This window comes from Elephas maximus, chromosome 15 (genome assembly GCF_024166365.1).
Source record: "Elephas maximus indicus isolate mEleMax1 chromosome 15, mEleMax1 primary haplotype, whole genome shotgun sequence".
NCBI classification, from domain to species: Eukaryota; Metazoa; Chordata; class Mammalia; order Proboscidea; family Elephantidae; genus Elephas; species Elephas maximus.
Window position 1 is genome coordinate 54,993,815 of NC_064833.1, and position 25,010 is coordinate 55,018,824.

At 37.2% G+C, this 25,010-nt stretch overlaps 1 protein-coding gene across 1 annotated transcript in view; it reads left to right on the plus strand.

Annotated features, from left to right (window-relative positions):
- The first annotated feature begins 259 nt into the window (after positions 1-259).
- Positions 260-25,010, plus strand: part of CNGB3 (cyclic nucleotide gated channel subunit beta 3) — a 173,871-nt gene continuing 149,120 nt past the window's right edge. Inside the window, exons 1-3 of the mRNA XM_049854335.1 lie at positions 260-370; positions 6,144-6,225; positions 21,726-21,852. Coding sequence (XP_049710292.1) covers positions 260-370; positions 6,144-6,225; positions 21,726-21,852 — 320 coding nt within the window. The remainder of the gene's footprint in view (positions 371-6,143; positions 6,226-21,725; positions 21,853-25,010) is intronic.

Here is a 25,010-nt window from a genome sequence, read left to right on the forward strand (position 1 = left end):
TTTACTTAGCAATCCTCTACTTAGAAATTATTCACAGGGGCATTTTGACTCTCTAAAGTTCATAAACAGAGTTCAAATCGCCTAAGCAGAAATAATTTGCTGCTTTTAAGCCAAAGCCCTGACTAGCTAGGGAGTTGTCTCTAGGAATTAACCAGAACAAAATCCTGATTAAACAGCTAATTGGCTTGTCTACTAAAGAAAAGAAAAACAAAGTACCTACGTGTCTCTACCTCCAGACACAGTCATAAAGACAGAGAAGATGTTTAAATCACTGAGAGTAAAATTCAACAAGGTAAAGCCGAGAGAAGAGAACAATGAGAATGAAGAGAGTTCTCATCCGAGCAATCAGTCCCAGCCATCCACGAGGCAGGTACGCTCCTGACATTCCTAGATTCAGTCTGAATTTCATACTTTCTTGTCTGCGGATGGATTTTAATGAACTCTGGGATATATAATTTTAACTGGCAGTTTTACTTGATACCATTTGAGTCGTGTGCTGTTTTTTCTTCAGGGGCTAATCCCCATTAATTTATATATATACGTATACATACTGTATATACATCATTTAAAACAGAATAGACTGGATTAGGATCTAGAAAAACCAACTAAAACTCAGTGCTGATTTTCACTTCTACTATCATTCAAAATGAAATTATTTCTAGAACATCAAATTGGTTATGTGATTCAGTTTCAACTAAGAATTTCAAGCATTCTGATCTTAGTAAACCACTTTTTAACAAAATTTTCTCTAGGTCAGTGGTTCTCATTCAGGAGCAATTTTGGCTGTCACAACTGAAAAAGGGGTGCTACTAGCATCTAGTGGAAAGAGGCCAGGGATGCCGTTAAGCATCCAAGAGTATACGGGACAGCCCCCACAACAGAGAATTGTCCAGTTCAAAATTTCAGTAGCACCAAAGTTGAGAAAACCTGATCTAGATAAATCTTTTCATAAGTTCTCAGTCTATTCATCTGTAAAATAGAGATGATAATACCTGCTCTGTAGGGTTGTTGTGAGAACTAGAGACAGTATATATAAAGCGTATAGTTGGTGGTGGTGGTGGTTGCTGTCTAGTTGATTCCTATTGACGATGACGCCATGTGTGTCACAGTAGAGCTGTGCTCCATAAAGTTTTCAATGGCTGATATTACGAAAGCAGAGACACCTGTGGGTGGATGCCGGCTTCCAACTTTTCAGTTAACACAGAGCTGTGTTAACCATTGCACCACCCGGGAACTCCAGTAAGTGCCCCCCAATGGAAATTATCATTATTAACATTATTATTAATAATTTATTTTGTATGACCAATTTAAGTCCAAACTGATCATTATATGAGCACTATCACTTATAATTATCTATAGAACAATGTTCATGAATTGCTTGCTAGATATACCCAAAAGAGCCACATAAGGTTTTTTAAAGCAATAATTATTTTCCAACCTAAAAGAGTTGGATGAAGGATGTAAAGTACAAGCAGGAATATACTTCGGAAACCAGGGACACACAGTCTAATGATTCAGGTTAAAATGAGCCTAAAGGACAGAAACCACTGAGATTGTTTAAAATTGGCCGTGGAAAAATTGCCTTCCTTCTCTGCTTAACATGGGCTGTTTTTGCAGTGGACAGATGTGGAGGATTGTGTTTAGTATTGCTTCATGAGAGTGCCCTTGACTTTGTTCTAATTCTTACATCAATATAAATAATTCCACACTTTAAAGTTATTTACATGTTTAAAGACTCATGGAATGTCACAAATACTGAATAAAGTACTTCCCTTCAGCAAGTCTTGCTCTGCCTCTCTCTGACAAAGTCATTATTGTGATGTTTAACCCTTGTCTATGCTGATTATTTATCCACTGAGCACATAAAAATAGGTAATATAGTATTGCCTTTGAGAGCATGATAAAACCAAACCAAAAACTGCCAACCTTTTGGTTAGCAGATGTAGTTCTTAACCACTACACTACCAGGGTTTCCTGAAAGCAAAATAGCTATGCAATTACTATGTGCCAAGCAACGTGCCAAGCCTTTTCCAAACAGTATTGTATTTAATCCTCTCAACAACCATAGGTCCTGCTATGATTTGCTACTTACACGCGGTTAACAAATGGCAGAGCCTGGATTGGAACCATGTTCTATCTGACTTCACTGCCTGACTTCACTAGGCTATACTACTTCAGAAGAAGAAGACTATTGGGTATACCAACTCTTCTAGATACTTTTGTCCTTCGGACTAATTAAAGGGATGTTAGAGAGAGAGGGCAAAAGAGCAGAAACCTCTTAAACAGTTATCTTTCTTTCAGAAACAGTAATACTTAGAAGTACTTAGACTAGGCGTAGCTAGAGCATCCCTTAGGTCTACCCCATACCTTTCCAGCAGATACAATTCAGGGATGTTAATTATGAAGTCTACTGGCATCCAAAAAAAACTCAGTGCCACTGACATCACATTATATCTTAAAAGGCATATTTGGAGAATATTTATATCTGTTTTTCCAAGATCATGTAGTTTTAGGAAAAGTACTTCTTCCTCAGTTTCAACTGTGTTAAATGTTTAAAAATGACAGGAAGTTAAAACCTATAGTTTCTTCCACAGATTATAACCTTTTAAAATGACATTTAAACAACAACCTTCTGAAACATAAATTGTATAATTTCATTTCTATAAGAAAATACTTAGGGATGAATAAACCAATTTACATCATATTTTTGAAAGTGTTATTTAAAGAGTTCATTCACAAACCAAAAATCACAGGTAATTCCCATCAATCAATAACAAATAATTAAAAACTGCAAACCTAGCCTAATCCAAACTCTCTCTCTTACTGCAGAATAAGACATTATTCAAATAAACCTACATTTGTGTACACATAAAGACTATGGTGGAAATGTTTATGAGTAGCATCATAACATGGTGCAAGAGTGCTTGATTAAAGTTTGAAGACATTATTACTAAATTATAACTGGGTCTATAACTTGCTGCTCTTGTTGTTGTTGTTGGGTACTGTTGAGTCGATTCTGACTCATCACCACTCCATGTGACAAAATACAACTGTCCCATAGGATTTTTCTTGTCTGTAATCTTCAGGGAAGCAGGTCTTTCTCCCCTGAGCCACTGGGTTAGCAGTTGAGTGCTTAGCTGTTTGTGCCACTGGGGCTCCTTCCATAACTTGTTACCTGTGTTCATATGAGCTAGCCACTTAGTAAGCTTCCTCTTTGATAACATGTGTAGTTGTTGTTGTTAGGTGCCATTGAGTTGGTTCTGTCTCAGAGTGACCCTATGTACAACAGAATGAAATTCTACCTAGTCCTGCACCATCCTCACAATGCTTGCTACGTCTGAGCCCATTGTTGCAGCCATTGTGTCAATCCACCTCATGAGGATCTTCCTCTTTTTCCCTGACCCTCTACTTTACCAAGCATGATGTCCTTCTCCAGGGATTGCTCCCTCCTGATAACATGTCCAAAGGATGTGAGATGAAGCCTCACTATCCTCGTTTCCAAGGAGCACTCTGGCTGTATTTCTTCCAAGACAAACTTGTTTGTTCTTCTGGCAGGCCATGGTATATTCAATAGTTTTTGCCAACACCATAATTCAGATGCATCAATTCTTCTTCAGTCTTCCTTATTCATTGTCCAGCTTTTGCATGCATGTGAGCTGGTTGAAAACACCATGTTTTGGGTCAGGCCCACCTTAGGGCTCAAAGTGACATCTTTGCTTTTTAACACTTTCAAGATGTCTTTTGCAGCAAATCTGCCAAATGCAATGTGTTGTTACAATAACATAAGAAGAATAATAGCTGCCTTGCCTAACACAGGTGGTCATTGACTCAAATGAAATCATCTGCGTAATCTACTTCACAGTTTAAAATATGCCCCTGATACGGTGCCTATAAATAATGTCTTAACTCTTAATCATGGTATACAAGACTCTCAAAGCTCTTTTCCCTGCCTATTTTGCTCGCCTCACCCCCTCACACTTTGTCCCACCCAACCTCTTTTACTGTAGTCTCCACCTACTATTACAATTTATGCTTTTGCTCACCCTACATCCTCTGTTTAGAGCGTTTTCCATGCCTTGTCCATCTGAAAAATAAAAATCTTGTAGAATCAAGAGTCACCTTTTCCAAAAGTTGGGCTGAGAATCAGCTATTTGGAATTCAGATGTATTTTCCCAGAGGGATGAAAAAAGACATATCTGAGATAGGTTTCTAGATCAGCTCAGGAAAGCCTACTCTAGACCCCCATAGTCACCCCCTACCTTCCCTTCTACTCCAGTAGAACTGACTGCTCCAATCTTCATGCTTCATCTCTCTCCTGTATAGACCTTGTCTCATCACTGATAACATTTTCTTGCACTTACATGTTTGTGTGTTTTTTCCTGCTACAAAACTGTGAGCACTTTGGGGGATATGGATTATGTCTTTTTCAAAATTTATTGAATTCCTACAGGTATCAAATTTTAGCAACATACCTGGGCCATACGGGTCACTCAGTAAATAACTTCTGAACAACTTACTAAAGTATATGAAAGTGTTTTATCATCTGTGAACCATATACAATTTTAAAACCTCAACCATAAATAGGTTATTTTCCAAAAGTTTGGCTGAGAGCCAGCTATTTGGAATTCAGGCATATTTTCCCAAAGAGATGAAAAAAGATGTATCTGAGATAGGTTCCAGGTCAGCTCATGAAAGTCTACTCTAGACTCCCACAGTCATATGTAAAGTTTATGTCATTGCTGCTTTATTCACAATGGCAAATAAGTGGAAACAATCAAACTGCCCATCAACAGATGAATGGATTGGCAAACTGTGGTACATACATACAACAGAATATTATGCAACTTAAAGAACAATGATGGGTTCACTAAACATATTATAATAAGGATGGACCTGGAGGACATAATGCTAAGTGAAATAAGTCAGGCATATAAGGACAAATATTACACAATCTTTCTTTTATAAGAAGACAAAAATAGATATGTATAGAAAGACCGATGTTCATTGGTGATTACTAGGAAGAGGGGGGGAAGGGAAAAGTACATTTTAGACTGTAGAGACTTGTTTTTTTTGGTGATGGGAAAAGTGGTACGGAATGCAGATGTAGTGAGCACAGCACAATCAAAGTAAAAACAAGTGTTTGAGCATATATGGATGGGTATGGGCATACTGGTATATGGGTAGGTATAGGCATGTACATAGATGAGAACAGACAGAACTGTCTATAATACCAAAATTCATTGCCGTCACGTTGATTCCAACTTATAGCAACCCTATAGGACAAAGTAGAACTTCCTCACAGGGTTTCCAAAGCAGTAATCTTTGTGGAGGCAGAATTGCACATCTTTCTCCCATAGAGCAGCTGGTGGGTTTGAGCTGCCAACATTTCAGCTAGCAGCCTAGCTCTTGACCACTGCACCACTAAAACCAAACCAATTGACACCAAGTCAATTCCAACTCTTAGTGACCCTACATGTAAATATAAATATGTGGGTGCAGGCACGTATATTTATTGAAGACACAACTACAGATACTCCTCAGACATAACCAAATACTTCCCAAGATTGCTTTTCTGGGTTTGAAAGCTTAGGACCATGGTCTCATGGGACAGCTCAGTTAATTGGCATAACGCAGTTCACAAAAATCATGATTTGCTTCCTAGTGAAGTGAGTAGCATCTGGGGTCTTCAAAGCTTGCGAGCAGCCATCTAAGACACAACTACTGGTCTCTTTCCACCAGGATTAAAACAAGCAAAAAGTAACCAAAAGCTTAGAGAAGAAACAAGCCTACACGAGCCATGATCTCAACTATTCTGAGACCAGAAGAAGTAGATGGTGCCCAGCTACCACTACTGATGGTAATGACCAGGGTCACAACAAATGGTCCCAGATAGAATGGGAGGAAATAATAGGTGTTTTTTTGTGCACAGCCAAAAAGCTGTGGAGGTTGAGGATGATTATTCAACAGTGGGGTCAAAAATGTCAATTTAAGTGCAAGAATTATCATTTTTAGTAAAGCATAAACAAAGGATCACTTTTAAGGACTGGGTTGATAATTCAGTTAGGAATTCAGTATTATACTTTACATTCAAATTCATTTTTATGCAAACTCATCATGTGTAATCCCTTTTTTGTTTTTCTAAGGGAGAAAACAAAAATGAAAAGAAATCTCTCAAAACCAAGATGTCTCCAGTCACATTTGAAGAACTACACACCAAAATACAAGGTCAGAACATAATCTGTAGAAAAAAAAAAAACTGAAATGCAAATTTCTCTGAACTGTATTTTCTGGTAAAAACGTTGCCCTTGAATAGGTAAATTATCTAGGGTCACTCTTCAGAAGACCTGAATATTTACAAAAACATTGTTTCTTTATTCATTCACTTATTGATCCACTCAATAGATACTTTTTTAAAAATCACTTAGGATGTGCCAGGGACCATTCTATGGGCTGGAGATGCAGTGGTAAACAACATGGGTCAAGTCTGTGCTAAGGTAGAGCTTATATTCTAAGGGAATGAAAGAGACAAGTAAGCACATAATGACCCTCAAACCTACTTCCTTCCTTTCCAATTCTGGCTACGTCATCCTGGCTCAGGTCCTTAGTAACTCCTGCCTGAACACTCCTGAGCCCCCTAAGTGGTCTCTTCGGGCTAATACTCTACTTCAGCCTATCTCCTTTTCATCCAGTCAGTACAATATTAGCAGATTAGTTTCCATAAAGCACCACATTGATTCACACCTCTGCTCAAGAACCTTAACTGCCTCCATATTGCCTACAGAAGAAGATCTGAATTTTTCCACCTGTCTTTTCTTGGACTATTCTCAGCCTCCCTTTCTAGGCCACATCTCTTACTTCTCCCTGACATAAATGCTACATCCAAACAAAGAAGATACAAAAATGATAGCAGAATCACTAGAACAGAATATGCTGTTAGTAAATAATGAAAAAATAGTTACTGCCACAAAACCAGGATAAATGTTTTGCATTTCATGTATTAGACAAAAATGTATGATGTTTTTAATGACTTTATATTTTTACTAAACAAAAATTTTAACTAAGGCACAATTAAGTTTATCCTAGTCAAAATTTTCCATGTCTAAGGAACAAAAAATGAGCAATATGTAAAAATTACAAGCAAGATTATAAGAAACAAATTATAAACAAGATTGTAAATTAAAAAATACCTGGCAAGGAATATAACTGACATAATCAAAATTACCACTCTGAATAAAATGGCCCCAACTTTCTGCCCTTGTTTAAGAGAAGTGCATAGGATCTATAAGAGAAAATAACTGAATTTAACTGAGAGATGTAGAATAAAACTTGAATAACTGAGAGATTTTTCTAGCTGGAGAATAACATTATAATAATACTGGTTTTCCCTGAATTAATTTATAGGTTGATTTTTTTACAGTCTCCTCTTTCCCACTTTCAACAATATAAAATGTTTTAAAAACAAGGTGGAGAAAATTCACTTTTTCTTCATTTACTTTATTTACTCATGTACGTGTGTACATACATGTATATGTATTATGTATTATTTTGAAGAGACAGTCTGGATTTTCACTATCCAGATTAGAATGTAGAGAATACGCACTTGTTCTCACACAGACTAGGCATTTCCACAACTGCTTTCTTCTGCGTTTCCATTTCAGCCAAGAAGATAACAAAACAGTATCTCCCAAGTAGATAGGCAGCATTTACTTCCCTGAGGAGAAAGGAAGTTTCCTGCATAAGTTATTCTCATATGAATGTAGCATAATATTACCTCCTAGCTGATGACTACAGTTTGACTATCCAATTGTTAGATTATCTGATTTAAAATATTTAGTATGGTGTGTTGCTGAAAAATAAAAACATTTAATAATCATAAGGACCCATTTCTGATAAAAGCCTACATATATAAAACTTCCCCAAATAGTCATACATCAAGAGGATGCAGTAAATGCATTCCTGCCTTTTTTGTCAACAATTGAAGAACATTATTCAACACGTATTTTTTTTTTAATAAAGGAAAGGAAGACCCTTTTGTGGATCATGTAAGAATTTTCATATAATGAAATGTATCATATACAATGAAATGTGGTTGACAAATGGTGACAGTAAGACAGAGAGAAACGCTCTACAGTAGAAGCCAGATCTAAACATGCCAAGGGAAGCCAACAAACAAAAAATGACACCACAGAATTATCCAACTAATTCAAAGTATAATGACATGAAACCAGGGATAACATCTCTGAGATGACAAGTTTATTCTTATCCTTGTTTTAAAAGTGTATTTGTAAGCTTAAATTTTTCATAGCTGGTAATAAAAAACTTCTTTTATGGAAGCTTCACTTAACAGAGGAGCTATTTGAGTGGGAAAGAAAAATAGTTTCATTTTAATCTGCAGACTTAGCATGTCCTCAAAGACTTTAATAGGAATAAGAGTTATATTTAAGATATTTGGTCTTGAAAAAGCAAAATTATTAGAGTTTAAAGATAGCCTCTTATATATACTTGCTATTTTTGTTTTCTTCACTTCAAAGCATGCAGGTGCAATGTCATAATATCTGCAGATGTTGACTTCTGATTATAGAACTCTTATCTTCTGCAGAGCATGGTTTAATTTATATCTGCCATAGAAATGAAGAATGCAACACATTTTAGATTCAAATAAAGATAAGTTGCTAATGTCCTCTTTTGATTATAATCATCTTTCATAGATTTCTACTTCACTTACAGTACATTAAACAGTTCTTGAAATAAATGTTTGGTACCAGTAGGGGGTTTGTAAATGGCTTACTTGATGGTTTATGTTGCTTTAAAGTGACCTTCTTTGTGTGGAAACAGCTCAAAATCGGGTACCCATAGTTAGTATAGTGTAATAGACTGAAAATGGTCCCCAAAGATGTCCATAACCTAATCCCTAAAACCTGTAGATATATTACCATATGTGGCAAAAATGACCTTGCTGATGTGATTAAGTTAAGGATATTAAGATGAAAGGATTATCCTGGACTATCCAGGTGGGCCCAATGTAATCGCAGGGATTTTTATAAGAGGGAAGCAAGAGAGCCAAAGGCAGAAGGAGATGGGATGATGAAAGCAGGAGCTGGAGTGATGTGCTCTGAAGATGGCAAAAGGGGTGACTAGCCAAGGAATGTCAACAGTTTCTAGAAGCTGGAAAAGACAAGGTAACAGGTTCTCTTAATCTTCCAGAAGAAAGCAGCCCTGCAGACCCATTTTAGACTTCTGGCCTCCAGAACTGTAAGAGAATAAACTTATATTGCTTTAAGCTGCTAAGTTTGTGGGAATTTGTTACAGCAGCAATAGGAAACTAATACATATGCTTAAAACTGTTCCATAGTTTAGATATAAAAAGTAGCAGTCAAAAAAATGCAATTGTGATCTACTCCAAATAACAATAATATACATTAATAAGAAAATCAGCATATCATACTTCAAGGATCATTGGTGTTATAGTCAACACCCCTGAATTCATATCATAGCTCTGTCTCTTATTAGCTGTGTGTGATCTCAGTTAAGATATTTAACATCTCTGAGTCTCAGTTTGCTCATATATAAAATAAGGAAAATACTTTCATCACTTCATCACTAGGTTGTAAGAATTAAATTAGTTGAAATATGTAAAGCATTTATCATTGTGGTTGGTAAATTCCAATGCTGATGGAAGCCAGGTAAACAACATAAATGAGAGGCATGCAAGCCCTGTATAAGGAGGCCAGCAGCCACTCAGCTCCAGCCAATCACTGCCATGTGGGGCTGTGGGTCGAATGTTGCCAGATGTTCCACCTTGCCTAGAAAGATTGCAAATGCAAATTTTAATTAGAAATTTCTCAACTTATAAGTGTTGACAACTAATTCCAACTTTTTAAATCACTAAGTAAAAACCAAAGCAAAAAAAAAAAAAAACTAATCTTTTTATCATATTGAGTCCATATGACCATTCCTTGACCTCTAACCCACCACATGGTGAGAACTCAATGTTGTTTATAGCTATGAACATTGACAGCCCTGGACTAAAATTCTGAATCTGGTGAATTTTTTAGTTATTCTCTTCCCTTTTTTGATACTCATGACCCCATTCCCAGACTTTGAGTTGCAAACGGATTACAGAGGCAGCATCCTTCCTCCCTGTGCCCCCTCAGCCCAACAACTCTCCAGAGACAAGATTTCCAGGCTCCAGATCGAGCATGGTTCCAGGTTTGCAGGCATGTCACAGACCTCACCCAATTTCACCACCATCCACACAAACTGATTTTGCCTGTGCCTCATTTCCACTCAGCCAACTCTTAGTTTGGTCAGCAGTCTAGAGAGGTAATTCTCTCCAAATTCTTAATCTGTAACAACAGCACAGCTCCCTAAAGGTGGAATTTCAAGCGCAAAAGCAGATCAATAGGAGCTGAAGAAATAAGTTTACAGGATAATCCTAAAACCTACTTTATATCTGTAAAGAACAAACAAACGAACAAAATGCCATCAAGTGGATTCTGACTCATAGACACCCTATAGGATGGAGTAGAACTTTCCCACAGGGCTTCCAAGAAGCAGCTGGTGGATTCGAACTGCCAATCTTTGGGTTGGCAGCCAAACTCTTAACCACTGGGCCACTAGGGCTCCATCTATAGAAAAAAGCCCTATTACTAATATGTACATCTATTGAACAATCTGTTTGATCATTATTAAAAATTCTAATTTTGTTAAATAGGAAACCTTCCTTCTGATGTTGGCAATAACAGTAGCTTGTCTAATTTGTCCAGTAAAAAATAGAAAAATAACCAGACTGTGTACTGAAATTTAATCGACAAGAATCAGTAAAACCAAAACCAAACCAAACCCATTGCTGTGGAGTCGATTCCAACTCATAGTGACACTATAGGACGTAGTAGAACTGCCCCATTCAGTTTCCAATGAGCACCTGGTACATTCAAACTGCCAGACCCTTTGGTTAGCAACCGTAGCACTTAACCACTGTGCCACCACGGTTCCAAGGATCAGTAATACAAGATCAAGTAGTTTGATTGACAATCATGGGATGGTGCTACTAAGACTAGTTTTAGTGGTATAGGCCATTCCCTGTAACTTTCTGTCTTATTCATCAGCCAAAGGATAAGGTGGAAATATAATCAGTTGCTATTGAGTTGATTTCAACTCAAGGCCACGCCATGTATGTCATAGAACTGTGCACCATAGGGTTTTCAATGGCTGATTTTTTTTAAAGTAGAACTCCAGACCTTTCTTCCAAAGTACCTCTGGGTGGTCTCGAGCCTCCAGTCTTCTGGTTAACAGCCAAGTGCATTTACTGTTTGCATCACCCAGGGACTCTAGGTAGGTATACAGAATATTCAGATATATTTCTTTGCTTCAACTAAACAGAAATAGTTATATGTAATAAACAGTTAGATTTATAGAACTAAACAAGAAGTATCTTTTCAAAATGATTCCAGATATGATGATGAACAAAATAAATGCGATATACATAAACTTGTATATCTCAAGTTTATGTATATCAAGTGACATTTCCAAAAACTTAGTCTACGGAAGAGAAAAATATGTATTTTATAGCTTGAAATGACGAAGAAAATCCCTCACCATGCTAGTTTAGCAAGGGCACCCTCAGTGGCAAGAGCTTGTCATAGCAAAACTTGTGGGTAACAAACTGAGAACCATTCAGGAGACAAAGGCAGCCTTAGTAGATAACCACATTCTCTGTCTCTCGCTCACAGCCAACATGGTTTCGTTTCTCATGACTGCTGTTTCTCTCTGCATATCAACTCTGAGCTGTGCTCACTCTCATCTTCCCATTTCCCAGTCTAAATTCCAGAAAGAGTAGTCTGACTGACTTATATAACAACCATTGTTCTCACTGGGCAGGGCTCTTCATATAACCACCCTGGTCACCAGCCAGCTGTGAGCAAGCCACCATCTCTAGGTCAGGTGTCTAGCTGCATGCAGCATCATTAACCATCCCAGCAGACAATGCAGTGGAGAGCTACCTTGCTGAACAGGGAGCTGTGGGTAGAGCTCTGTCCACTAAAAGAAGCTAGACATGAAAGACACACCCTGTTCGGAACATCTAATACAATTCCAGGCTCTGAATTTAAATTTCTCAGTTTCTACCTGTTTTATAAACTAAAAAATTAAAAGACTCTAACCAACATGGATAAAGCTTTTTTTTTCTTTTTTGAATAAAATGCCATATACTTTTGTAGTTCATATTATTTTAATATAGATGCAAAATTCAACTAAGTCAAACTCGGTCCTGTTGAGCTTCTTTCTGCTGAAGAGTTTGTCTGATTTGTGAGGAATTGCACGATGCCTTCCTGGTCCCTGGGATTCTCTTAAGTAAATGGAAGCTCCTGAATATCCCAAATACATCAGTAATGTGCAGACCTGAAAGAGAATACTACCCCCACCCCCCGCCCCCCCCAAAAAGCAATTTATGCCAATCTGGCCGGTGGGACATTTTGTGTTTATATCGCATTGTTCTAAAATGGAGTCTTTATCTAATCCTCACAGAAGTCCCTACGACAAAAGTATTTCTCATTTTATGGATGAGAAAACTGTTGTAGAAAAGTGGCTTACCCAGAATCACCCAGAGAATTAGTGATGTAAGGAATAGAACTTTCTGTTTGGTACCTAGCACCGGTAACGCCCCACATGCCTTAATACCTGTTCACAAAATGTGTTTTCTAGACAAATTAATCCCAATGAAAATGGCCCTGAAACCAAGCATGACATTGAGAGAGGACAATTAGGACATCCATCAATCCTGACACAGTACCAAAGCTACCTTAACAGATCCATATTCTTTTCATTTGCGACTAGAAAGTATCTAACCTCTCACTCAGTGAGAGCGCCCTGTCATACCTTCCGTAATGAAGCTCCAGCTTCTGCCAGAATGCCTCAGCAATAGGGCTCTCACTGACTCACACAGTCATGCATTTTGCTGTTAGACACATTTACTTGTTATGTCTAGGGGTTTTGTTTGGTTTTTGTTTCTGTTTTATAAATTCCACTCATGGATACTTCTTCTGCCTTCTGGAAAACATAAAGTAAATCTCTTTTCTATGTAACAGCTTCTTCAACGAATTTGAAATAATTATTACGTCACCAGTTAGTCATCAATACTTTGGCTAAAGAGCCTAAGTTCCTTAAAACATTCCTCTTTAAGGATGGCTTCTAGAACTTTCACCTACTCTGATTTCTTCTCCTCTGAATTTTTTTACAGATTTCCTGTGCACTTATAAAGTATTGCATGTTTCTACTCCTGCATGTAATACATTTTAGGCTGTTCTTTCAGATTTTATTTTATGTGCGTGGCTGTAATGTTTGTCAACTTCCTCCAGGTCATTTGACAATCTACAAGGATATAATAAAATTTTAAGTATAATCAGAATTATTCCAAGTACATCATATATCCTAACGACTAGATCATAACAAAAATAGGAGATTTACTTTACATATACAGCATTTGGGGGGCAGTTCTATTCTGTCCTATAGGGCCGCTATGAGTCGGAATCGACTTGACGGCACTGGGTTTGGTTATACAGCATTTGGAGTCCCTGGGTGGCGTAAATGGTTAAGCACTCAACTAATAGCCGAAAGGTTGGTGGTTCGAATACCCCCAGAGGCACCTCGGAAGACAGGCTTGGAGACCTGCTTCTGAAAAGTCACAGCCTTGAAAATCCTGCTCTGCCCATGTGGGGTCACCAGGATTCAGAATTGACTCAATGGCTACTAACACCAACAATACAGTTTTTAGTTAAGGGCCTAAGTAATCAACCACAAAGTGAGTCAAATATGCAACCTTGGGTACGAGAAAATCATCATTAATCACACAAGTCTTACAGCTGTGTTATTTATTATTTTAACCCAAATGTTCATTCATCTGGAAGAGAAACAATGATATATTTACATTTCTTGTCAAACACCCAGATTCAATCATTGTCAATTCATCCAACATCTAGTTACTAGGGTACTTTTTGTTCCTAATGAAAGGAGATTTATTTCTGAGACAGAGTAATAATATATTTGGTGCTTTTAGAGTTAGAAAGTCAACCAAGTGATAGCATCTCCTTCATCAAACATTCCAACCAATGAAGGCATTTTCAAGTCCTCTCTGTTTTACATCATTCAAAAAAAGCCAATTGAATACCTGCCTAATTTATAATCCTATCTTCAAATCAAGTTCTTTCTTTGAATCCCTCCTTTGCCAGCAATTATTTAATGCCACAGATAAAATGCATAAGATAAATGGCTTTCTGCCTTACTTATTTCGTCACTTGAAGAGGTAAGCAGATGTTTCACAGCTGCATGTGTCTCCACGATGCACTGCTACAAAGAGGTCAAGCAGGTTGGAAGTGTATTAGAGGCCCAGAATGAGATGCTGCCAGGCTGGGAGAAAGAACCAGCCAGGTGTGTGGAGGGCAGACTCAATGGTATCGTTCTTGTACATTCAATAAAAGCAACCATAGCAGAATACTTTGATGCCAGATCTGCCATGGGAACACTTTTGCGGGGTAGAATTTAACCAAGTGCATTGATGAGATCTGGCAACTGCTACACAATGCGCAAAGAGCACAACTGGCAGAAAGACTTACTTACACTATTCATTTGGGCAGCTACAGAAGAGGGACTCCTGCTGTCCTTGTGCAAAGTTGGGAAGAAGCACAATGTGCAGTTGACGAAACTTCACCCAGATGCCAGATCAAGATTTTGGCTTGTATTTTAGATATCTCTTTCATGATGAGGATGATGCAAACAATCTCACCATCTGTTCCCACAAACAAATAACATGCTGCATGGATAAAGACACCCACAGTAAACTACGGCTGATGGGAATCCTTTTGTTTTAAGCCCTCACGGGTTCTTTTTAAAGTTGTTGTTCTCCTTTGATACTAAGAATGGGCAATGACTGGTTTCTCATCTTTGTCAACAAGCTATTACTGAGGATTTATTTTGTAATTAAATGCTTAGTTCACACAGCAAATTAGGCTGTAATTAATTTCTAAACATCCTAGACTTGTCATAATAGAGGCATTTCAATATCACTTTAGAAAGGCGTGGAAATGTCTTGAGGAGACCAAGTAACTGGTGCTCAGATCTATTTAGGGTTAATTTAACCCAAATGTTATGATGATAAACAAAAATTCTTTATTAGGATGAAAGAAAGGAACTGCTGCAAAACAGACATTTACTGGTACTAACAGAAAAGTAGTACAGCAAACGTAATACACATGCTGTAGCTTGAATGAGCGATGGAGGAAGTGTATGATAAAGCTAGAGATCCATGGCCATGGTTTAAAATATCTTACATTGATTTTTCCAGCATTTGTGGATCTGGGGAAATGATTTGGCTCCCAGTTTCTTACAGCAACAAACAGCATAATGTCGAAAATGTGAAAAATGTTTCATTTATTTTTCTTTTTTCTTTTTTGGGTTGGATAAAGAGAAATGGAAAAATTGGCTCGACCAAAACACATAGGGAAAACAGATCCTTCTCTCTTATTTCTATCAAAAAAGCCCATTAGTATAAAATGAATTATATTGAAATTGCTATTCCTTTCCTCTGAAATCTGATGGATACTGATAAACTTCCAGTAAAACTTCAGATCAAACTTTCAGTAAGATTTCATATACACAGCAATATTTCACCTGGAACATAGTCCTTAGACAGCGACTTCAAAGACATGGTTAGTGAGGCTCCTTTGTAGTCCAAGTAAATTCAGGAATGTGGGGTTTTTTCCATTTAAAAGTAACCAAAATATTATTTATTACTGTTTTTTCTACCTTCTAGCCAAATTTAATACTGCAATGCCAAAATAGGTAAATAAGAGATGCATAATGAAAAAAAAAGTCTTGGGAAATCCAGGGGCTTAAGCTCCTTATTCATAAGCATTTAAAAACCGTAAGTAGTAATTCAACTTTATGATTCCCTTTATTCATAAAAAGTGCTCCTGAAAAGATTAGTATGTTGCAATATTTTAAATGGATCATAGCCGTTGAAATTTTAAAGGACTTCTATGACGAAAACTTTAGTAAATGATCATCCCCTGATTTATCATTTTTGTAAGCTCGGATTATTGATTCTGTTTGCTTAAGTTGCTTAAATTATAATTTGTTAAAATAAAGTAAGTAATGATTTGGGCTTTGATTTCAATTTTCTAAGCACAGTATAACCAATTAAAAATAAATTAGGCTCTATGGATAATGAATAACTATTTTATTGCTTTCATTTTAGTTCTTCTCTACCTCCTGTATTTTCTTTTTATATTAAGTAATTTACTTTCATTAAAATCTTCTTTTTAACCCAAGTATTTACTAGTGAAGTGATTATTCTTCTGGTAAATGACAAATTAACTATATTAATTGTAAATTTTTCTTGTAGGCTTGAAGGAAAAAATTTAATTTCCGGACTGAAAATGAAACCAGTGCTCATTAGTCTGTGCTGGTTCTTCAGATAAGATGTCAAAGCTAAAGATGACCAAACCAAAAATATTTTATTTCATAAAAGAATTAGAATGCAAAATTCTTTAAAATAATGTTAATTACATCATTTCTGCCTGTTTTATTTTTCTAAATTTTATGTTGCATCAGTTTCAGCTATAAATTATGATCTTTCAATGATAAATCCTCTGAAGCTTAGCTTTACAAATATCAGAGAAATATGCCATGGAGTGAAATAAGTCAATTACAAAAGGACAGATATTATATGATTGCGCATTGTGCTTTTATAAGAAGACAAGAATAGACGTATCTACAGAGACCAATGCTCATTGGTGGTCACCAGGGATGGGTGGAAGGGAAGAGGGAGAAACACTCTCGAGATAATAGACATTTGTTAATTCTGGTGATGGAAAGGTACCATGAAATGTGGGTGAAGTGCACACAGCTTGAGCAAGGTAAATGATGTCACTAAGAAGTGCACAAGAAAAATCTTTTTTTTTTTTTGCTGCCATATGACATTTTTGGCCTTTTCATACTTTTTTTAATTTATGTACATTAGACGAAGGTTTACAGAACAAACTAGTTTCTCATTAAAACAATTAGTACACATGTTGTTTTGTGACATTGGTTACTAACCCCACATGTCTACACTCTCCCTTCCTGACCTTCATTCAGTTCCCAATCACCAGCTTTCCTGTCCCCTTCTGCCTTCCCATCCTTGCCCTGAGCTGGTGTGCCCATTTAGTCTCATTTAGTTTAATGGGCCTGTTTAATCTTTGGCTGAAGGGTGAACCTTAGGAGTGACTTCATACTGAGCTAAAAGGGTGTCCAGGGGCCATACTCTTGGGGTTTCTCCAGTCTCTGTCAGGGCAGTAAGTCTGATCTTTTTTTTGAGGGTTAGAATTTTGTTCTACATTTTTCTCCAGCTCTGTCCTGGACCCTGTATTGTTATCCCTATCAGAGCAGTCAGTGGTGGTAGCCAGGCACTATCCAGTTGTGCTGGACTCAATCTGGTGGAAGCTGTGATATTTGTGGTCCGCTAACCCTTTGGACTAATCTTTTCCTTGTGTCTTTGGTTTTCTTCATTCTCCCTTGCTCCCAATGGGGTGAGAACAGTGGAACATCTTAGAGGGCCACTTACAGGCATTTAAGACCCCAGACATTACTCACCAAAGTAGAGTGTAGAACGTTTTCTTTATAAACTCCGTTATGCCAATTGAGCTAGATGTTCCCCAAGACCATGGTCCACACAGCCCTCAGCCCAGTAATTCAGTTCCTCAGGAAATTTGGATGTGTCTATGGAGCTTCCATGACCTTGCCTTGGACAAGTTGTGCTGGCTTCCCAAGTATTGTATACTTTCTTACTCTTCACCAAAGTTACCACTTATCTGTTGTCTATTTAGTGTTTTTCCATCCCCACCCCTCCCCTTCCTTGTAACCATCAAAGATTATTTCTCTTTGTGCGTAAACCTTTTCATGAGTTTTTATAGTAGTGATCTCACACAATATTTGTACTTTTGTGATTGACTAATTTCACTCAGCATGATGCCCTCCAGATTCATCCATGTTGTGAGATGCTTTGCAGATTCATCATTGTTCTTTATCATTGCATAGTACTCCATTGTGTGTATGTACCATAGTTTGTTTATCCATTCATCTGTTGATAGTCATCTAGGTTGCTTCCATCTTTTTGCTGTTGTGAACAATGCTGCAATGAACATGGGTGTACATATGTCTATTCATGTGACAGCTCTTATTTCTCTAGGATATATTCCTAGGAATGGGATTGCTGTATCATGTGGTATTTCTATCTCTAGCTTTCCAAGGAAGAGCCATATCATTTTCCAAAATGGTTGTACCATTTTGCATTCCCACCAGCAGTGCATAAGAGTTCCAATCTCCCCGTAGCCTCTCCAATATTTGTTACCAAAAAACAAAAACCAAACCCAGTGCCGTCGAGTCGATTCTGACTCATAGCGACCCTATATTTGTTATGTTCTGTTTTTTGATTCATGCCAGTAATGCCAGGGTGAGATGGCATCCCATTGTGGTTTTGATTCGCATTTCTCTGATGGCTAGTGATCAAGAGCATTTCCTCATGTGTCTGTTAGCCACTTGAATGTCTTCTTTGGCGAAATGTCTGTTCATTTCCTTTGCCGGTTTTTTAGTTGGATTATTTGTCTTTTTATCATAGAGGTGTTGAATTTTCCTGTAGATTTTAGAGATTAGAGCTTCGTCGGATTTGTCGTAGCCAAAAAAATTTTTCCCAGTCTGTAGGTTCTCTTTTTACTCTTTTGGCGAAGTCTTTTGATGAGCATAAGTGTTTAATTTTCAGATGATCCCAGTTATCTAGCTTATTTTCTGAAGTTTGTGTGTTGTTAGTTATGGTTTCTATCTTGTTAATGCTGTGTATTAAGGCCCTAGCATTAATTCTATTTTTTTTCTTCAATGATCTTTATAGTTTTTGGTTTTACATTTGGTGTGGTGTTTGATCCATTTTGAATTAGTTTTTGTGTATGGTGTGAGGTATGGGTCCTGTTTCATTTTTTTGCAGATGGACACCCAGTCTTGCCAGCACCTTTTGTTAAAAAGACTGTCTTTTCCCATTTGATGGACTTTGGGCCCTTGTTGAAGGTCTGGGGACCACCGATGGATGGATTTACATCTGGTTCTCAACTCACTTTCATTGGTCAATGTATCTGTCATTGCACCAGTTCCAGGCTGTTTTGACTATGGTAGCTGTATAGTAGGTTCTGAGATCAGATAGTGTGAGTCCTCCTACTTTATTCTTCTTCTTCAGTAGTGCCTTTCTTATCCAGACCCTCTTCCCTTTCCATATAAAGTTAGGGATTAGTTTTTCCATCTCTTTAAAGAATGCTGTTGGCATTTGGATCAGGATTGCATCGTATTTGTAGATTGCTTTGGATAGAACTGACATATTCACAGTGTTTAGTCTACCTATCCATGAGCGTGGTATGTTTCTTCCATTTATGTAGATCTCTTTTGGTTTCTTGCAGTAGTGTTTGTAGTTTTATTTGTTTAGGTCTTATATGTCCCTGGTTAAATTTCTTCCTAAGCATTTTATTTTTTTAAGGGCTATTAATAGTATTGTTTTTCTGATTTCCTTTTTGTCATTCTCTTTATTGTTGTATAGGAATCCAACTGATTTTTGTGTGTTTATCTTGTATCATGCTACTCTGCTAAATCTATGAGTTCCAGTAGTTTTCTCATGAAGACTTTTGGGTTTTCTATGTATAGTATCATATCATCCACAAATAGGGACAGATTTACTTCTTCATTACCAATTTGGGTGCCCTTTATTTCTTTTTCTCACTTTATTGCTCTAGCTAGGATTTCCAGAACAATGTTAAGTAGGAGTGTGATAAAGGGCATCCTTGTCTCGTTCCTGTTCTCAAGGGGAATGTTTTCAGCCTCTTTCCATTAATAATGATGTTGGCTGCTGGTTTTATATAGATGCCCTTTATTATGCTGAGGAAATTCCCTTCTATATATATTTTATTGAGAGTTTTTATCAGGCATGGGTATTGGACTTTGTCAGATGTCTTTTGTGCATCAATTGGGATGATTATGTGATTATTTTATTTTATTTATGTGGTGGATCATGTTGAATGATTTTCTAATGTTGGAACATCCTTGCATACCTGGTATGAATCCTACTTGGTCGTGATGTATTATTTCTTTGATATGATGCTGAATTCTATTGGCTAGAATTTTGTCGAGAGTTTTTACATCTATATTTGTGAGAGATATTGCTCTGTAATTTTCTTTTTTTGTGGCATCTTTGCCTGGTTTTGGTATCAGGTTTAGGCTGGCTTCATAGAATGAATTCAGAAGTATTCCTTCCTTTTCTGTGTTCTGAAATAGTTTGAGTAGTACTGGTGTAAGCTCTTCTCTGAATGTTTGGTAGAATTCTCCAGTGAACCCATCTGGGCCAGGGCTTTTTTTGTTGGAAGAAAAGGACATCTTTGGTAAAGAATATGATAAATATAATTTTTGCAACAACAACCGAAAATATGTGTGTGGTTAAGTAAATAAATATATAGGCATATATGTGTATGGATATGAATATGCATGTACATATGTGTGCACAGATAGATTTATAGGCATGTATATATATACAGGTATGTGTGTGCATGTGTGTATATTCATATATATAATAAATGACATAGGGGACACAGTTATGGATACTACTTAGACATAACCAAACACCTCACGAGATTGGTTTTCTGGGTTTGAAGGCTTGGGACCATAGTCTCATGGGACAACTCGGTTAATTGGCATAATATAGTTTACAAAGTGTATATTCCATATCCCAATGTGGTGAGTAATGTCTAGGGTCTTAAAAGCTTGAGAACAGCCATGTAACACATAACTACTGGTCTCTACTCATCTAAACAAAACAGAAAGAATAAAACCAGGGACTCAGAGAAGAAAGTAATCTACAGGATTAATAGTCCCCATGAACTAAGGCTTCCTCACCCTGAGACCAGAAGAACTAGATGGCACCCCACTACTGCTGCTGATCATTCTGATTAGGGCCACAGTAGATGGATCCTGATAGAATGGTAGAAAAAATGTAAAGCGGAACTCAAATTCCTAAAAAGCCCAGACTTATTGGACTGGTTGAGACTAGAGGACTTCTTGAGACTATTGCCTGAAATACTCTTTAAACCTTAAACTGAAATTATCCCTCAAGGTCACCTTTTAGCTAAATACCAGATTGGCTCATAAAATAAAGACTATCTCCCATGAGTAATGATCTCCTCTAAAAAAAAAAAAAAAAAAATCTATATGAGACTAAATGGTGAAACCTTATTCTAAAGCAAAGATGAGAAGGTAAGGGGGCAGGGAAACTAGAGTACTGGCAATGGTACAACCAGAATGGAATTAATGAGAATGACACATTGTGAAATGTAACCAATATCACTGAATAATTTCTGCAGAAATTGTTAAATGGGAACCTAATTTGCTATGTAAAGATTTACTTTAAACATAATACAAAAAAAGAAAGAAATATGCCATGCAAGCTTTTGTTACATAATACACCAACTTTAAATATATTTTTCCATGGCCTGAAGCTGTCTGTAAGTTAGCTTGTCCTGCAGAAGATCCCACCTTGATTAGCAAGAATTCTAGGGGAAGCTTTCCTGAGACTATTCTGGAAAGCCGAGCAGCATCTCCATAGCTTATATTATCAAACATAATGGTATTATTCTTCTACCTATACGTTGTCTTTTTTTTTTCCATAGATAAAATCTCCAAGAAAAATTCTCTCAACAATCTGACCACAAACCCTGACTCTCAAAATCCAGCTGAAGCAACAGGAACCATGCCAGAACAGAAAGAAACAGAGACTGGGAAAGAAGGCGGACTGAGGTGAGAATTCAATACCATAATACATATTAGAAAGATTGCTCAGCCTGCACTGAAAAATTCAAACACCTATCCCCCCACTTCAGTTGATCAAAAGGAACACTTTTCCTTTACTACTTTCTCTGGGCAGGATAACTACAGTTCTAAAAAAGGGAACTAGGCCAGAACTGAAGATTGGCTCTGTCCATTTCATTGTCCCTCATTGGCCAGGGATGGCCACTAACCAAGATTTCTAGGCAGCCATTTGGCCATAGGCCAAATCACATCAACAAAAACATTGCACTCACATGCCTGAGTCATTAGTATTATTATAGAAACAGCCTACATATTTACCAGGCATGAATTTTAAAAAGAAGGAATTGAAGAGAATATATGATTCTTTTTCAAGTTCACAAAGAAATAACTACTCCAATCCTGTAAATATTTTATTGTTCCACAAGATTGATTATTTCATCTGTTAAAGAAAGTGTGGCATGATAGCCAAGGAGAATTATGGAAATGGGTAATCTTTATGCCACTGAAGGAATACAGTTTTATAAATACTTTCTACTAAAATTATTGGAAATGTCACAAAAGAGATGGCAATTGAAATGTGAATCACTGAATCCACAATAAAACCCAACCAGGAGGTCTTTCATTGTGCCATATCTTGGCATGCTATTATGCGCCTGCTGATCCAATTTGAATTGCTTAACTATACTTAATATAATTGTAATAGGCTGGTGAAACAATTCAACCAGCAAGAAGAGTTGTCATTTAAAGAAGTTAAAAGTATCCTCCCCACACACACACTTTTCTCTCAGCAACTACTCTCATGTGCTAAACTCTGTGCTGTCAACAGGAGACAGCATGAATATCTAGTACCCAGTATATTGCTGATTTAACAACAGGCATCAGAAAGAGCGCATTTCCAATAAACACAAATTTGGCTATAAATAAAAATAAACACAAGCTCACTCTACCATACACACACACAAAAAAGCTCTTTGACAAAAATAAAACCTGACATATTATTTAGACAGAGAGAAGATGTTTAAACTCTGAGGTAAGGATTAGAATTTTACAAGAGGGTTTAGTAATTATTTATATTATTTATATAACTGTTGGTGTTTACAGATGACTTGTGGTCCCATTAGTAGGTCATTATTATCTTCATTCTGCAGGTAAGGAACCATGGCACAAAGAGGTTAATTAGCTTGCCTATGGGGTCAGCTCAGCCAAGTTGAGACTGTAAAAGGCCTAAGTTCCTGAACTGAACTTCTTCCTCCCTCCCACAAATACACTCCCTTTCAATCAACAGCTTAACCTTCTGAACTACATAATCTTTTTCTAGCATTTATTTTAATAAATTCTTTTTTTTTTTTTTTTGTAATAACCAGTAGTGATAGATAGGTTTTTAAAGGGCTGAAGTTGGAGCCCTAGCTAACATTTTTTGAGACATTTCTCTTAACCTGTTTTTTATTATCATCTCAGACTAGTACTTTTACTCTCATGAAATATGGAAATGGAAACCTTTCAGTTACCCAGAAAGGGGGTCAACCAGCATATTCCAAAAATACAAAACTCCTTGACATGGCCTACAAAAGCCTGCCTGATCAGTCTCCCATCTATTTTTACTTTGTCCTATCCCAGCACACAACTCATCCCCTACCCTCCCATCCCTCCACTCTGGTCACACTCATCCTATTTCAGCCTCTTGTGCTTGGTATGTTGTTCCTACCAAAGGCTTTTGCACATACTGCTTCCTCTGACTGTACTAGCCTTTCCTCCCCTGATGGCCAAGTTAACTCCTCCTCATTCTTCAGATCTTAGCATGACCATTGCTTCTTTTGGAAGCAAGGACCTTCCTAACTAAGTCTTATGCCCCTATTATAGGATCTCTTTCATGTCATTAATCACTGTTGAAATTTATGTAATTATTTGATTAAAATCCATCAGTCTCATCCTCTAAACTGCATGTTTTGTGAAGACAGGGGCCATATTTGTTTTGCTATACCTGGCACATGCTAAGCATGCAATAAATAGTTACCAAATGAATTAATAGAAGAATTCCAGGCATGTTGGATATTTTCTCTAGAACTTCTAGACTTTCAAAACTGTATAGCTTCTTTAAAAGGAGAGATTAAGACACAAGTGGCTCCCCGCAAGACTTTCTATTCTTTCCCAGAACGCTTGGTAAAAGCAAGCATGGCCAGTAGCAGAGGATTACGAACATTGTGAGGAAACCACCTGAGGCAATGAAGCTCTCAATTCCTTACTCCTCTTCTTATAGGGCTTTTCATCATCATCACTATCCTGAGCTGGCAAAATTGTTTAACCCAGAACAGGTCTGATACCTTCCTGACAACCCTTTCTGCAATCCAGGCAGCAAAGTGGCTTGAGAATTACTGACAAATGGAGTAGACCCAGCCGGGGCTTAAAGCTCTTGTTTTGTTATTAGATGACTGTTCACACCTTATCTCAGGATTGGATGAAAAATTACTACACTGAAGCAGCAACATTAAATGGGCACTGAAAGTTCCAGTGTCACCTTTTACTAACATCAGTGGGAAGTCTGATGTTCCAGTACCACGTAAAACTTCCTGAAGTCTTCCTGTTTTGACCTTATGGGGATAAATAGAACCACAACTAGAACCCTAAAGAGCAGAGTTTTTATAAATAGTTAGAAAACATCAGAGATAAAATAAATCCTTAGTAAAAATGCTGCTTCAAAATGTTCTCAATGAATAAAGATCATTTCTATATTAGCAGTTATTAAAAAGCAGCATCTTTAACCTTGGGCAAGGTCAGGTTTTTCAGAGAACTTTCTCCTAGAAAAACATTAAGGATTTGATTGATTGCAGACACTGAATACAGATCGGTGGAGACTAATTCTCACCTCAATTTTTTTAATTTGGAACAAGTTAGGTTATTAATAATAAAATTTAAAAATAGAGTTCTTATTCAAAGTGAAATTACCTTACCCTCTGGCTTAAGCCCTGGGCTGAATAGGAATTAATGTGTCTGGGCTGATCAAAGAGTGTTGGAAAGAACACGTTGTGGATTTTACTATCTCCATCTGTAAGTGCTGTGTGATGTTAGTGATTACTCCTTTCATTTCTGTCACACTCAGCACAACACAGAAGATGGTCAAAAGTAGACACGAAGGGGAACACAGGCAC